This window comes from Ornithorhynchus anatinus, chromosome 3, assembly GCF_004115215.2.
Source record: "Ornithorhynchus anatinus isolate Pmale09 chromosome 3, mOrnAna1.pri.v4, whole genome shotgun sequence".
NCBI lineage: Eukaryota > Metazoa > Chordata > Mammalia > Monotremata > Ornithorhynchidae > Ornithorhynchus > Ornithorhynchus anatinus.
Genome location: NC_041730.1, coordinates 89047655 through 89064435, shown reverse-complemented (window position 1 = coordinate 89064435; position 16781 = coordinate 89047655). Strand labels below are relative to the sequence as shown.

Here is a 16781-nt window from a genome sequence, read left to right as displayed (position 1 = left end):
TCATTTCTGACCAAAGAAAAAACAAGTCCAAAGTTAATGAATAAAAAATTCTCACTGCACCTTTGAGACCGTGTTTCAGGCAATGTTCCATGACAACAAAGAATTGCTGCAAGGGGGGGTAATCCGAATCTAAGGTGCGGCCAAAGCTCAAGGCTGATTCGATCAGTCCTTTGATACTCAGTTTTGCCATGTTCAACAGGTTTGCTCTCTCCACAGCTGTGGGGTCTTTCACAGCTGAAAGCAAGAAAGAAGAAACCAGCACTGCATTTCAATGAATTAAACAAAGCATCAGGCTTCAATCTTCATTCTTCCAATCGGACACTTGGTCTGTTCTAGAAATGAACCCAATTCAGAGGAACCCTTCTTTGCCCCTCCTCCCAATGCCCTTATAAACCCCAAAAGAAATCCCCATCTCCAAGGCAACTCCTTCACTCTCCACTTAGAAGCAGATTGTCATCAATTGCTTCACCTGATTTTGCAAACGTTTATAGAAGTCTGTATCCACAAAACCTTACAAATAGTCTTAAGGGGCAAATTACAATTTGACCAGATAAGTAGGAAGGAATATTTAAAAAAATACAAAGCATTTTTATATGACATCTCATTCTGTCCCCTCAACACCCCCCTGAGATAGCTATTATTATTCCCATTTTTCTGATGAGGAAGCCGACTCAAAGTCGGCTGAAGTCACGAAGACCTAGTAAGAGTGCCCCTTCAATTTCCACATTCTTGTTATTTTCTTTAGACTCCATGCCATCTCAGTTCTGACAATTTGTTACGCTTCCCAAGTATCACCCAAAAAAGGACCAATGGTAAAAGGTAAAAAAATACATATTTTAAATGTGAGGTTGTGAAACAAGGACCTTATAATAATAATAACATTGGTATTTAAGTGCTTACTATGTGCCCAGCACTAAGCACTGGAGTAGATACAGGGTAATCAGATTGTCCCACGTGAGGCTCACAGTCTTAATCCCCATTTTACAGATTAGGTAACTGAGGCACCGAGAAGTTAAGTGACTTGCCCAAAGTCACACAGCTGACAGGTGCCGGATCTGGGATTCGAACCCATGACCTCTGACTCCTAAATCCGGGCTCCTTCCACTGAGCCATGCTGCTTCTCACCAGAGAAGCACTCCCTCTAGACTATACAATCAGTAGGGGCAGGGAATATGTCTGTTAAACTCTCCCAAGCGCTTAGTACAGTGCTCTGCTTACGGCAAGGGCTCAATAAATACCATTGATCGATGAGAAAAAGTTCAGCATAAAATGGGAAGAGAGCAAAAGTATGTGACAACTGTAGGTGAGGTAGGTTTCTGACAGAGGAGCTCCAAATTAGGATAGTAAAAATACAGTAGTAAAAGTTTGAGCTACTCTTCATCTCCCTTTTGTAGTTTCTGTGATATACCAATATTTTAACCCTTCTCCTTTAGGTTTCCTAGTGTTGTCACCCTTTCTCTAGAGAGCAGATTGTAAATTTTCCCTCATTTTATCTCATTGCTGCTGAGTCACCTGAGGTGGGCCACACCTAAAGCATAAAAACCACCTTGTTTTAGGGTAGGGCACAACTGGCTTTGATTCAGCAGCACTGTATTAATGCAATTCCTTCATAGTATTTTCCCTCCAAGAAATAAAAAACAAATGGTCAATTTTATTCTTCAGCAATGAATCTCACACCAGGCTCCTCCTGCAACTGTTAGGGCTCTGACTTCAGCATAATAGATCTTTATTTGTAAACAAAATTTTCACCAGTGGTCTTAATTTGACAGAGCCATTTTCACTATCCTAAAACTTCATTACAAATCTAAGAGGACCTAGATATCTACAGTTTGAATTACACACGTTTGGGTTAACCAACCTATGTGAAAAACGAACCCAAGCTAAAATTTCAAAATGATGAAGAAAAAAATCTTGCAATCCTCTGAATCCTCTAGCCTAAAATAGAGGATCGCAGAATCAGGGATAATTCTGTTCAAACCGATCTTACCGAATTTATTTTGCCACATGCAGAGAAAATGTACTCTTTCAGGTGCTTAGTTTGGAGTCCTGCACATAGTAAGCGTTCAGACCCATCATTTATTGAAATATTAATTCTATATTAGCTGTACTTTATAATAACTTTTGAATATTAAAAAGCCCAATCTTTTGCAGGGGATTTATAACTATTGTACATTTTTAAAAAGCTCTGCGTCATGATAATGTCTTGTAGTTCCATTTTTCCTTCTTTTAGATATTCAATCTGCATCTAACATCTCATTAATCGGCACAACTGTTCGACTGGCTCCAAAATACCATTTGCACCCAATGGCAAAACAGATACAGAATGGAGTTTCTAAAGGTCACACTAGTAGAAGACAAAATTGGACCTTGACATTCCTGATTCTCGGGGCATTCTCCAGCTAACTGCCCACAAATCCTCCTATTCCTCCACTAACCAGAAGTTCACAGTGCAAAATCATCTTTCTGAGCTTGTGATCTCTGGTCTCTCAAGATCCCTTCCAGTTGGGAGGGGACTGTCTCTATCTGTTGCCGAACTGTTCATTCCAAGCGCTTAGTACAGTGCTCGGCACATAGTAAGCGCTCAATAAATACGAATGAATGAACGAATAAACCTGGTCTACAAGAATTACTCTGTGCTTCCCGACCTAAGCTGCCGTTTCATGGAAATGGCCAGACTCTGGAGACTGTGAGCCCGTTGGTGGGTAGGGATTGTCTCTATCTGTTGCCCAATTGTATTTCCCGAGCACTTAGAACAGTGCTCTGCACACAGTAAGCGCTCAATAAATACGATTGAATGAATGAACGGTGAAGAATCTCACCCCTTTAAATCAGAAAACAGAAAGACGTTCTGCTGCAATGTACCCTCTTTCTGCTTGGCATCTTTTTACAGTTTCTCACTGCATCTGTGGTGGATAATTACACCTTTTGCACGCGACCAACACAAAAGGGGCAAGTTGTACAACGACCACTTTTCCCCCCTTTTCCTAGTACTTCCCTTTCTTGTTACATTGTAACCACGCCGATGTCTGCACAAGGCACCTGCGAGGTGAATTCATTCAACTGTATTTATTGAGCGCTGACTATGTGCAGAGCACTGTACTAAGCACTGGAAAGTACAATTCAGCAACAAATAGAGACAATCCCTACCCAACAACGGTGTCCACTGCTTCTCTGCTACTATTGTTTAATCTAATGAAGTACCAAAGTCATTATCAGTTGTCATTTTTAAAAGAAATACAGAATTCAGGCCTATTGGGTTTGAACTCTCCAACTGCACATTCGCTCTGCGCATTTCAAAATCATTTCTGACCAAAGAAAAAACAAGTCCAGAGTTAATGAATAAAAAATTCTCACTGCACCTTTGAGACCGTGCCGCCTCTCTGCCACCTTCGGGGCCGTTTCTTAATAATAATGATGACATTTGTTATTAATAATAATAATAATGATGATGACATTTGTTAAGCACTTACTATGTGCCAAGCACTGTTCTAAGCGCTGGGGGGATACAAGGTAATCAGGTTGTCCCACGTGGGGCTCACAGTCTTCATCCCCATTTTACAGATGAGGTCACTGAGGCCCAGAGCAGTTAAGTGACTTGTCCAAAGTCACACAGCTGTTAAGCGCTTACTGTGTGCCAAGCACTGTTCCAAGCGCTGGATCTGTGAGTGAAGCCGGGCCCAAAGTGTCACCTCGCTTTCTGGGGCTGCCTTCACCACACTGCTCCTTAAGAATGGGAGTCCAGCAAGGAGGGCGAGGCTCCTCTAGACTGTAAACACATTATAGGAGGGGCACCTGCCCTATTATTCTATTGTAATAATAATAATTATTATTGCTTTTGTTAAGCGCTTACTATGTGCCAGGCACTGGGATGGATCCAAGCAAATCGGGTTGGACACATAGGGAGCCCGCTGTTGGGCAGGGATTGTCTCTATCTGTTGCTGAACTGTAATAATAATGGTCATATTTGTTAAGCGCTTACTATGTGCCAAGCACTGTTCTAAGCACTGGGGGGGGGGGGGGGAAATACAAGGTGATCAGGGTGTCCCACGTAGGGCTCACAGTCTTCATCCCCATTTTCCAGATGAGGTTACTGAGGCACAGAGAATGAAGTGACTTGCCCAAAGTCACACAGCTGACAACGGCAGAGCCAGTGTTAGAACCCATGACCTCTGACGCCCCAGCCCGAGCTCTTTCCACTGAGCCATGCTGTTTCTCTGTACATTCCAAGCGCTTAATCCAGTGCTCTGCACATAGTAAGCGCTCAATAAATATGACTGAATGAATAGGGCTCACAGTCTTAATCCCCAGCTCACAGATGAGGTCACTGCGGCCCAGAGAAGCGAAGTGGCTTGCCCAAGGCCACACGGCAGGCAAGTGCTGGAACTCTGCCGGGCGCTCAGTACGGGGCTCTGTACCTAGTAAGCCCTCGATACCACTGATTGATTGTCCTAAGCGCTTGTGTGGCTCAGTGGAAAGAGTCCGGGCTTGGGAGTCAGAGGTCATGGGTTCAAATACCAGCTCTGCCGCTTGTCAGCTGGGTGACTCTGGGCAAGTCACTTCACTTCTCTGGGCCTCAATGACCTCAGCTGGAAAATGGGGGATGAAAACTGTGAGCCTCAAGTGGGCCAATCTGATTACCTTATATCTCCCCCAGCGCTTAGAACAGTGCTCTGCACATAGTCAGCGCTTAACAAATACCAACATTATTATTATGGGGATGAAGGCTGTGAGCCTCACGGGGGACAACCTGACGACCCTGCCTCTCCCCCAGCGCTTAGAACAGTGCTCTGCACATAGTCAGCGCTTAACAATACCAACATTATTATTATGGGGATGAAGGCTGTGAGCCTCACGGGGGACAACCTGACGACCCTGTCTCTCCCCCAGCGCTTAGAACAGTGCTCTGCACATATTTTGTTAAGGAACTGTACATCGCCTTGATTCTATTTAGTTGCCATTGTTTTTATGAGATGTTTCTTCCCCTTGACCCTGTTTATTGCCATTGTTCTTGTCTGTCCGTCTCCCCCGATTAGACTGTAAGCCCGTCAAACGGCAGGGACTGTCTCTATCTGTTGCCGACTTGTTCATCCCAAGCGCTTAGTACAGTGCTCTGCACATAGTAAGCGCTCAATAAATACTATTGAATGAATGAATGGTCAGCGCTTAACAAATACCAACATTGTTATTATGGGGATGAAGGCTGTGAGCCTCATGGAGGACAACCTGATGACCCTGTCTCTCCCCCAGCGCTTAGAACAGTGCTCTGCACATAATAAGGGCTTAACAAATACCAACATTATTATTATTATGGGGATGAAGACAGTGAGCCTCACGGGGCCCAATCGGATTACCCTGTCTCTCCCCCAGCGCTTAAAACAGTTCACTGCACATAGTAAGCGCTTAACAAATACCAACATTATTATTATGGGGATGAAGGCTGTGAGCCTCACGGGGGACAACCTGATGACCCTGTCTCTCCCCCAGTGCTTAGAACAGTGCTCTGCACATAGTAAGGGCTTAACAAATACCAACATTATTATATTATTATTATGGGGATGAAGACAGTGAGCCTCACAGGGGACAACCTGATGACCCTGTCTCTCCCCCAGCACTTAGAACAGTGCTCTGCACATAGCACTTAACAAATACCAACATTATTATTATGGGGATGAAGGCTGTGAGCCTCACGGGGGACAACCTGACGACCCTGTCTCTCCCCCAACGCTTAGAACAGTGCTCTGCACATAGTCAGCGCTTAACAAATACCAACATTATTATTATGGGGATGAAGGCTGTGAGCCTCACGGGGGACAACCTGATGACCCTCTCTCTCCCCCAGCGCTTAGAACAGTGCTCTGCACATAATAAGGGCTTAACAAATACCAACATTATTATTATTATTATGGGGATGAAGACAGTGAGCCTCATGGGGGCCAATCTGATGACCCTGTCTCTCACCCAGTGCTTAGAACAGTGCTCTGCACATAGTAAGGGCTTAACAAATACCAACATTATTATATTATTATTATGGGGATGAAGACAGTGAGCCTCACAGGGGACAACCTGATGACCCTGTCTCTCCCCCAGCACTTAGAACAGTGCTCTGCACATAGCACTTAACAAATACCAACATTATTATTATGGGGATGAAGGCTGTGAGCCTCACGGGGGACAACCTGACGACCCTGTCTCTCCCCCAACGCTTAGAACAGTGCTCTGCACATAGTCAGCGCTTAACAAATACCAACATTATTATTATGGGGATGAAGGCTGTGAGCCTCACGGGGGACAACCTGATGACCCTCTCTCTCCCCCAGCGCTTAGAACAGTGCTCTGCACATAATAAGGGCTTAACAAATACCAACATTATTATTATTATTATGGGGATGAAGACAGTGAGCCTCATGGGGGCCAATCTGATGACCCTGTCTCTCACCCAGCGCTTAGAACAGTGCTCTGCACATAGCACTTAACAAATACCAACATTATTATTATGGGGATGAAGGCTGTGAGCCTCACGGGGGACAACCTGATGACCCTGTCTCTCCCCCAGTGCTTAGAACAGTGCTCTGCACATAGTAAGGGCTTAACAAATACCAACATGATTATATTATTATTATGGGGATGAAGACAGTGAGCCTCACGGGGGACAACCTGATGACCCTGCCTCTCCCCCAGTGCTTAGAACAGTGCTCTGCACATAGTCAGCGCTTAACAAATACCAACATTATTATTATGGGGATGAAGGCTGTGAGCCTCACGGGGGACAACCTGACGACCCTGTCTCTCCCCCAGCGCTTAGAACAGTGCTCTGCACATAAGCATTTGACAAATACCAACATTATTATTATGGAGATGAAGACTGTGAGCATCACGTCTCTCCCCCGGCGCTTTGCACATAGTAAGCGCTTAACAAATACCAACATTCTCATTATTGAGGGTCCCACTGCGGAGCCCTGGAGGATGCAGGGAGGCCCCGACAGGCCTAGTCATGTCCCAGAGGAGACCAGGGGGAGGGTCAGGGGGCAACGACCAATCGATCGATCGATCGAAGGTGTTTATTGCGTGCTCACCGTGGGCAGAGCGCGCTGTACTAAGCGTCTGGGAGGAGGGGAGGCACTTTCCTCTGTCAGCACCGGGCTCCCCGGCTGCCATGAGCAGGGCCTTGACATCCTTCCCCAGAGTCCTCCGCTCTCCTCGCCCTTCTTCTGCCCCCTTTTCATTCATTTAATAGTATTTATTGAGCGCTTGAACTGTACTAAGCGCTTGGATTGTACAAATCGGTACCAGAGAGAGACAGTCCCTGCCCTCTGACGGGCTTACAGTCTAATGGGGGGGGGGGGGGAGGGGGACAAGAACAAGAGCCATAAATAGGATCGAGAGGATGCACATCTCATTAATAGCAAATAGAATCATTTTCCCTTCGACCGTTCACTCGTCCGCGTTCCTCCGGGGCGCCCAGCCCTGCGGGGAGCGTTGAGGGGAGGAGTCCCCCGTCAGGATCCCTGGGGGCCGTGACCTCGGCCTCCCCGTGGCGCCCCGCGTTGCCATGGCGACCCCGGCCCGGTTGAGGAAAGGCCTCCCCCGCGGCGGGCGCCATGAGCGAGGGGTGGTCGTCCCGGCCGGCCGGAGGGCTTACCCATGGCTGGGGGTCCCGCTGGGGGTTGGGGGTCCGGATGGGGGTCCTGATGGGGGTCCGGAGGGGGGTCCGGAGGGGGGTCGGGCCGGTCCTTCGGGCCTTCCGCCGTCGCCCCCCCGTCCTGCCAGGCCTCCCAGCGCCCCCTGCGGCGGGACCAGCCGTCCTGAGGCGATGGCGGGAGGGACGACGACGCCAAAGAGGGCGGCGCCCAGGGGGCGGGAAGGCGGCCGGGGAGACGCAGGGCCAAGCGGGAAGGGGCGGGCAAGAAAGGGGCCAGCAGGGCGTCGGCGTCGAAGGGCAGACCCGCCCCTCGAGCCCCCGACCCCGACCCCCAGCGGGTCCCGGCCGGGAGCATGGCGGCTCGGCCCGTTTCCCGGCAGCCTTTGGGGCGGGCGGCCACCTTCTCCTCAGGCGAGAGGCTCGGCCCGGGGAGGGACCACGACGAGGGCGACGGAGGCAGAGCGGAAGGGGAGGGCAGAGGAAGAGGAGGAGAAATGAGAAGGAGAGGGAGGGAGGGAAAAGACAGCGAGAAAAAATAACAAAAGGCCGAGGACTCCCCCGCCCCCTCCCCCCCCCAGGCCTACCCCAGCAATCACTCCTCTTTAGGGCGCCCTCACTGCCCCCTCGATCGTCCTTTGGGAAGCTCACTCTAGGCAAATATTGGTATTTGTTATTCACGCAGATCACTGTAATAATATTGGGCTTTAAAAGCACCCTTCTCAGCGCTGGGGGAGAGACAGCGTGGCTCAGTGGAAAGAGCATGGGCTTTGAAGTCAGGGCTCATGAGTTCGGAATCCCAGCGCTGCCACTTGTCGGCTGTGTGACTGTGGGCAAGTCACTTCACTTCTCTGGGCCTCAGTTCCCTCATCTGTAAAATGGGGATTAAGACTGTGAGCCCCACGTGGGACAACCTGATTCCCCTATGTCTACCCCAAAGCTTAGAACAGTGCTCGGCACATAGGAAGCGCTTAACAAATACCAACATTATTATCAGGGCGTCCCACGTGAGGCTCACAGTCTCCATCCCCATTTTAATAATGTTGGGATTTGTTAAGCGCTTACTATGTGCAGAGCGCATCGTTCTAAGCGCTGGGGGAGAGACAGGGTCATCAGGGTGTCCCACGTGAGGTCCCCATTTTAATAATATTGGTATTTGTTAAGCGCTTACTATGTGCAGAGCACCATTCTAAGCACTGGGGGAGAGACAGGGTCATCAGGGCGTCCCACGTGAGGCTCACAGTCTCCGTCCCCATTTTAATAATGATATTTGTTAAACGCTTACTATGTGCAGAGCACCGTTCTAAGCGCTGGGGAAGAGACAGAGTCATCAGGGTGTCCCACGTGAGGCTCACAGTCTCAGTTTTACAGATGAGGTCACTGAGGCCCAGAGAAGTGAAGTGACTGGCCTACAGTCACACAGCTAACAAGTGGCAGAGCTGGGATTAGAAGCCGTGACTTCTGACTCTCAAGCCCGGGCTCTTTCCACTGAGCCACACTGCTTCTCTACTGAGCACTTGGGAGAGGACAAGACACTCCAGCATCAGGAGGGGGGCAGCCGGCACCTTTTTCCTCCCCCGTTTCCCCTGGCTCTGCCTGAGGCAAAGGACATTTTTTTCATTCATTCATTCAAGAGTATTTATTGAGCGCTTACTATATGCAGAGCACTGTACTAAGCGCTTGGAATGAAAAAGTCGGCAACAGAATTTTTGGTGATGAAACGCAGAGCACCATCAAGGCCTGGGGAGGGATGGATAGTGACAACCAGGCACCACACGGGAAGTTTAGTTTGGGGTGAAGTCTTAAGGGAAATTTGGTCAAGGAGCTCCTTTTGAATGAAAATTCACTCAGCTTGTGCTCAGGACCCCCCCCCAGGCATCCACCTCATTTTCCGGCGCTCCCCTTTTCACAACCAGTGTGGGATCCACCAAGGAAACGATCACTACCAAGTTGACCTGTTTGCGGTATTATCCTCCACTAGAGTTATTAAGATACTGATGATACCAGATTTAATAATGATATTTTTAAGGCACTATGTGCCAACCACTTGTACTAAGCACCAGGATGGATGCAAGTCAATCGGGTTGGACACAGGCCTTGTCCCACATGGGACTCACAGTCTTAATCCCCATTTTATAGATGAGGGAACTGAGGCCCAAAGAAATGAAGTGACTTGCCCAGGGTCACACAACAGACAAGTGGCAGAAGGGGGATTAGAACCCATGACCCATGACTCCCCAAAATATGGCTGCATCAAGAATGGTTGCATCATGGAGCACATATTTCCTTAGACTTGTATGCAATAATAATAATAATAATGTTGGTATTTGTTAAGTGCTTACTATGTGCAGAGCACTGTTCTGAGCGCTGGGGTATATACAGGGTAATCAGGTTGTCCCATGGGAGGCTCAAAGTCTTAATCCCCATTTTACAGATGAGGTAACAGGCACCGAGAAGTTAAGTGACTTGCCCACAGTCACACAGATGACAAGTGGCAGAGCTGGGATCATATTTTATCTGTGCACATATCTTTAAATGACATACATTTATTCATATGTCTCCCTCCCTCTAGACTGCAAACTCACTTTGGGCAGGGAACCAGTCCGCTACTTCTGTTTTACTCTCCCAAGTGCTCTGCACACAGTGAGAGCTCAATAAATACCACTGACTGAGCATTTGTGTGCAGAGCACTGTACAAAGCACTTGGGAGAGTACAATGCAAAAAAGTTGGTAGACAAGTTCCCGGCCCACAAGCTTAGTGGGGAGAATAAGTATAAATTAGAGAAGCAGCGTGGCTCAGTGGAAAAAGCCCACGTCATGGGTTCTAATCCCAGCTCCGCTGCTTGTCAGCTGTGACCGTAGGCAAGTCACTTCACTTCTCTGTGCCTGTTACCTCATCTGTCAAATGGGGATTAAGACTGTGAGCCTCCCATGGGACAACCTGATTACCCTGTATATACCCCAGCGCTCAGAACAGTGCTCTGCACATAGTAAGCGCTTAACAAATACCAACAATATTATTATTGTTATAGAGATATGTTTGTAAGTGCTATGTGACTGAGGGAGGGATGAATAAAGGGTGCAAATCCAAATGAAGGGTGATCTTCTGAAACTCTGTTCCTGAACTAGCACTAACACTTAACAGATCCTACAAGTAAAAATGATTGAAAATCTGTTTACCACCTTTCCTAGGGGTTTTCCAAAACCTCCCTACCCCTAAATACTTCCCTCTCCTCCCTTGACGCTCCCCAACCTCACTGCAGTACTTCCTGAACTTTGTTCACAACACGGCCAACATTGGGCTGTCCCTTCCCTCTATTTCTCACCTCCCTACCCCAGTCCTCATTTTCAATGAGAATCCAGGAAAGAGAAGAAAGGGGTAGGGGATGGGGGTGTGTTATATTGCTAATACTGACAGGACGAGTGCTTTGAACGGAGAGCGGGCTGTTTGGGGAGAGAAAGGGAAGAATCAGGGAAATGCTTTGGAGAAAGACTCAGCAGTATTTAGCATTAGATGTGAAAACTGAATGCCAGGGAGGAGTTGAAGATGACTAAATTTGCAGGGTTCAGGGGCAGGGAGGATGTTGGTGGTTGACAGCAATGTAAGGAGGAGGGGTGGGTTTAGGAAAGAAGATGAGTTCGGTTTTTGAATGTGTTAAGTTTGAGGTGCTGGCGGGGCATCCAAGTCGAGATGTCCTGGAGGTCAGAAGAGATGGGAGAACCAATCGTGGGGAAAGGGAAGAGATCAGAACTAGTTAAGTAAAATTGGGGAGTCATCCACATACAACAGGAAAACCAAGCAGCAAGCTTTCCATGAAGGCACGTGGTATGTGTTCAGTATTTATTTTAGACAGGAGTAATCATTATTTTGGAAACTCAGATGAAGCAGGCTTTTCCTAAAAGCATTCCTGGTTTATATAATCTACAACTCGGGGTCTCCTCATTAACATAATCACTTATAAATACAGAAAATATTTCTTCCTCACTTAGACAAAGACCAGTCACAGTCCCAACCACACTATGTACACACAAAGTCTGCTGTCCATTGCGGTACGTTTCTGTTTGTCTGCAACGCCTGGTTCAGTGTACATTTCCAAAATGGAAGGTAATACTGCCTTTCCTCTCAAGAATATAAGAAGTTTGCAAAGCAACTTTGTCTTGTCGGACCACAAGACAGAACAAATCTGGGAAGTCCCAGTTAGGGATAGTTGATTTGTTGGTATGCTTTCATCTGACTCTTTCCTCAGTATTTACCAACATTTTAAATTGATATTCTTTTAGAAAAACTGGAAAAGAGTGAGAAAAGCAAGTGTACCTATAGTTGCTTTATAGCCAACAACCAATGGGGGTGGGGAGTGGGGGTAAAGTAAGAGGGGATGGGGAAAAGTCATAGAAATCAAGAACTGAAGTGACTCACAAAGCTGTCAGACATCAGGATAGAAGACGTTTACTTTGTTAAATAACATTTGTTGAAATTTCTACTTAAAACATTACAGTGAGAGATTTTATTACTCATGAGACTGGACCAACAGAATCACCAATCAGAATAAATTGGAGAACTTTATATTACTTAAATGTTTAAAGATGAACTTATTTGTAGCAAAGATTAAGGTATTTATTTGGTACAAATGACAAAACCCAATGTTGAGGTAGACAATAATTAGGTACAAATTCCTGACCAAAAAAACACCCATGAGAAATATGCCAGATATTTTCCCAAAATTGATGTTAAAACCTAGAAATCACATATTTACACACCTTAAAACACACTCAAGAAAATTCTGCTTTCCACTACACATTTTCATAAACAAAAGACAGGTGATGGTACTGTCGACATACTATTAGCAGCTACAATTATCATCAAAAATTAGTGTGGTAGAGTGTCCTGCTCTTTAAAAAAAGAGGAATTGGGATTAAGGAAAAAAGAACCACACATCTAGGCCCTGTTGCTACAGAAATGTTACCTTAAAGAGGAGGAAAGCTATTTTATTTACCAGCCTTTGGAATAACAAAATCATTCACTTCTGATTCACATCCAGTTTCCCTTAAAATTCTTAGTACGGATAAAGAACTGAATCTATTTAGGTACTTAATGAGTTCAGAATATTTCACAGGATTGGGAGCGATGGTTCTTATCAAAACAGGACTAGAGAATACTCATACTATCCTCAAAAGTGGTGGATGTATTATTTTGCTAGTGTATAAAAAGTTACCTCTGAACCAAATTTCCATTGGGCTTAAGTCACTTAGAGCTTCAGGAGGAATGTTTCTCTTTCTGGCCATTAAGAGACCACGTAATGCCCTTGACCTCCCTAAATTCCAAGAGACTGGAATCTAGGTCACTGTCTCCACTGTAGCAGAGAGGACCTTTATGTAGTTGCCTATAAATACAATATCTTGTGGAAAAAAAAAAAACACAAATCAAAGTTATCTGAAATAATGTTGTAGTTGAAGTTCTTCATCATCAAAGTCACTCAAGGTTCCAGTGATAAACACTTTCGTGTGCTCCTGACGGGAGATCAAAAATGTAAAAATATTGAGGAAAATATATAAAACATTACTTGTACAGTCACAAATAATCTTCAGCTCTAGAATTAATGAGACTTTATGGTGCAAACTGTGCATTTTTCTTCAGACCTGCCTAAATAGGGACAGAGATGCCCACTTAGGCCGAGGCACGAAGGGTCAGGAAAGAGGGACGAGGAAGGTCCACGGTGATGGTGACCCTTGCTAGGTTTTAGAGCCCAGTAAGGATCACCGTCGGCCCGCCTCAGCTCTAGGGCTGCTGCCGTGCCGGTCTGAAGCAGATGGAATCACACCCCACCCCGGCCCCTGCCTGCCCCGTTTGGCTGTGGAGCTGCAGAGGCTGGAGACTGTGGTGCCACCGACTTCAGACTGGCTCTGCAGTGGCTCCTGAGCTTCAAGAATCCAAGGATGAGAAGATGGGACCTTTGGCCTTGTCCCCGAGCCCAGCGAATGGGAGAATGGCAGCATCCTGTTGGCAGGGTTTGGAGCCGTGAACGGCTCTTATCCCAGTGGACGTCATAGCTCGCTCGCAGAAACCTCAAGAGGGCCAGGGCTAGGTTAACCCAGAACAGTCAAGTGGACCCCCTCCAAGTACTGACCATCTCCACATCAAACTCCTTACTTTAGAACACTCAAGCGACTCGGACAGAAAATTGCAAAGAAAAGTAGGTAAACCCTCAACTGGGAGTCAGAGGAGCTGGGGCTTATTCCCCGAATTGATCCCACAATCCCTTTAGACTGTAAGCCTGTTGTGGGCAGGGAGTGGCTCTCTATTCCTGTATTTTCCAAGCGCTTAGTACAGTGCTCTGCACACAGCAAGCGCCCGATAAATACGACTGACCGAATGAAGAATTTTGAAGACAAATCTTTACAGGTGAAATTAAGCTTTACCTGGTGGTAAAATACCACAAAGATTGGGATAAAATGCAAAAAGATCTCAAAACCAAAAAGAGAAGGATGAAAAACGGTTGGTGATCTTAAATGACAGCAAATGCACCTTTTGTGCCTTTTGAAAACCTAACTACACCTACATGATAATGGATTTAATGTTATTACTCACTACTCAGGAAGGAGATTTCAAAGTCATTATTGACTATTTTAACAATGATCCCATTTTCAGCAAAAGCCAAGAAAGCCGGCTGAACTTGATCTTCATCCGTTGGGTATCATTTGGTTCCTCCAAATCTTGGTGCCATTGGAGGCAGGATGCTGGGTTGGATGGATCATTCCATAAATTACATTTCTAATATATAGAATATTTCTATATATAGAATTCTATAACTCTGGTATTTGTTAAGTTCTTACTATGTGCCAAGCACTGTACTAAGCAATGAGGTAGATACACCATCATCAGTTTCCACATAGAGCTCACAGTATAATAATAATGTTGGCATTTGTTAAGCGCTTACTATGTGCAGACCACTGTTCTAAGCGCTGGGGTAGACACAGGGGAATCAGGTTGTCCCACGTGGGGCTCACAGTCTTAATCCCCATTTTGCAGATGAGGTAACTGAGGCACAGAGAAGTGAAGTGACTTGCCCACAGTCACACAGCTAAGTGGCAGAGCCGGGATTCGAACTCATGACCTCTGACTCCAAAGCCCGTGCTCTTTCCACTGAGCCATGCTGCTTCTCAGAACGAGGGAGGACAGTTATTGAATTCCCATTCTGCAGATGAGGCAACTGAGGCCCAGGTTACTTTTTTTTAAATGGTATTTGCTAAGTGCTTCGTATCTGGTAGGCACTGTGCTGTAGATGGCTAATCAGGTTGGACATGATCCATGTTGTACATGGGCCTCCGAGCATTAACCCCCATTTTACAGATGAGGTAACTGAGGCGTAGAGAAGTGACCTACCCAAGGTCACACAGCAGATAAGGAGCAGAGCGGGGATGAAAACCCAGGTCCTTGTGACTCCCAGGCCTGTGCCCTATCCACTAGACCAGGTTGCTTCTTGGGCGAGCCAAGTTAAGTGGCTTGCTCAAGGTCTCAGAGATAAAATTAAGTTACAGTGTAGATTCTTTGTCCACAGTTTATTTTCATCACCCCTCAGAAATGAGTAGAAACTATCCTACATTATTTTCTGGTTTTAAGATGTTTCTCTGTTCAGTGAGAGAGGGGACTCTAAATTATCCTTTGGGGTGAGAAGGAGGTCGCTGTGTTGGAGTCTCCACCAGGAATGATGGATAAGCCTTGGTCCTGAGACTCCAGAACCACAGACTCGGTAGAGGGACTGAATATGACGCTAGTGGCTTGTGCTTCACTTCTCGCACTCTCATCCCTACCAATCGTGTTCCTTCTATAGGCCAACGTGAGGTCCCTAGGCAGAACTGATACTAGAACCCAGGTGTCCTGGTTCCCAGCGCTCTTTCCACTACCCTAAGAGCGGAGCTTGGGAAGGCGAGTCGGATCAGTGCAGAGAAGGGAAGCACCCCTTGGAAACCCATCAAGTTCCACTCCTTTAACTCTAATATTAAATAACCGACCATCCCTTTCCCACTGTCAGTACTTAGTTTTAGCATAAAACTTTGTCTTTGGAATGATGTGGGCTTATTACTATTCCCCATTCTTTCTTGCAACTAGCATTTTAGAATGCGATGATCAATGCCTTAATTTTATGTAGACAAATTATTCATATGTAGCTAAATACATGACTGGATATATACATGCAATAAAAGCTTTGTAGTTCAGGAACAGACACCTTATATAATGGCAATTTTGGATGCGTTTATAATGCCTGAATCCTCACCAATTTATAAACTTCCGCTGTTTTGCTCCTCTGATACCTTCATTCTGATAAGCAAACAGTGCTCTCCCTCAAAAGCTAGCTGTTATTCTTCAGAAGGGAACTGTGCTGCTCTGGGAACCTTATAAATTGTGGACACAATCCCTTTCCTTTAAAATAGGTAAAACTAGCCCCAGCCCTTTCAAGATATTTCACCCCAGTCCCGCCCCTTTCCCCTTCTCCCTGAAGTTCCACGGCCTTCTTCCCCACACCCCAACCTTGCACCCATCTCCCTAGTCCCACCCGGCATCTCTTGCTATTCCGTTATTATTATCAAGTGCCATTGAATTGTTTCCGATTCATAGCAACTCCATGGATATACTTTCTCCAGAATGTCCCATCCTCTGCCATAAACTGCAAACTTTCTAATGCTACTCTTGTTATCATTGTTATGGTCTCTCTCCAGCTAGCTGCTGGTTTTCCCTGGACTTTTCCTAGCATTAGTGTCTTCTCCAGATAATTAGTCCTCCTGATTATGTGTCCAAAATATGCTAATTTAAGTCAAGTTATTTGGCCTTCCAAAGACTACTTTGGCTTAATTCACTCTAAAATTCTATTCCATACCCATTCTTTTTTTTTTTTTTAAGGTATTTGTTAAACACTTGCCATGTGCCAGGCACTGTATTAAGCACTGGGAGATAGATAATCGGGTTGGACACAGTCCCTGTCCTATATGGGTTCACAGTCTTTATCCCCACTTTACAGATGAGGTAACAGAGGCACAAAGAAGTGAAGGGACTTGCCCGAGGTCACCCAGCAGATAAGTGGTGGAACCAAGATAAGAAACCAGATCTTTCTGACTTCCAGGCCCGTGGTTCTTCCCACGAGACCACACT

The 16781-nt window shown here is 46.1% G+C and overlaps 2 protein-coding genes across 6 annotated transcripts in view; both read right to left on the bottom strand.

The window, feature by feature from the left end:
* RUFY2 (RUN and FYVE domain containing 2) overlaps positions 1-8039 on the bottom strand; it is a 53113-nt gene extending 45074 nt beyond the window's left edge. For all 5 annotated transcript variants that reach the window (XM_029060210.2, XM_039911523.1, XM_039911524.1 and 2 more), the window contains exons 1-2: positions 7640-8039; positions 61-234 (exon numbers count right to left, since the gene is read on the bottom strand). In XM_029060210.2, the coding sequence (XP_028916043.1) occupies positions 61-234; positions 7640-7994 (529 nt within the window). In that variant the 5' untranslated portion in view covers positions 7995-8039. The remainder of the gene's footprint in view (positions 1-60; positions 235-7639) is intronic.
* A 4019-nt stretch (positions 8040-12058) lies between these two features.
* The window catches only part of DNA2 (DNA replication helicase/nuclease 2), a 48015-nt gene continuing 43292 nt past the window's right edge, over positions 12059-16781 (bottom strand). Inside the window, exon 21 of the mRNA XM_029060206.2 lies at positions 12059-13163. Coding sequence (XP_028916039.1) covers positions 13107-13163 — 57 coding nt within the window. The 3' untranslated portion in view covers positions 12059-13106. The remainder of the gene's footprint in view (positions 13164-16781) is intronic.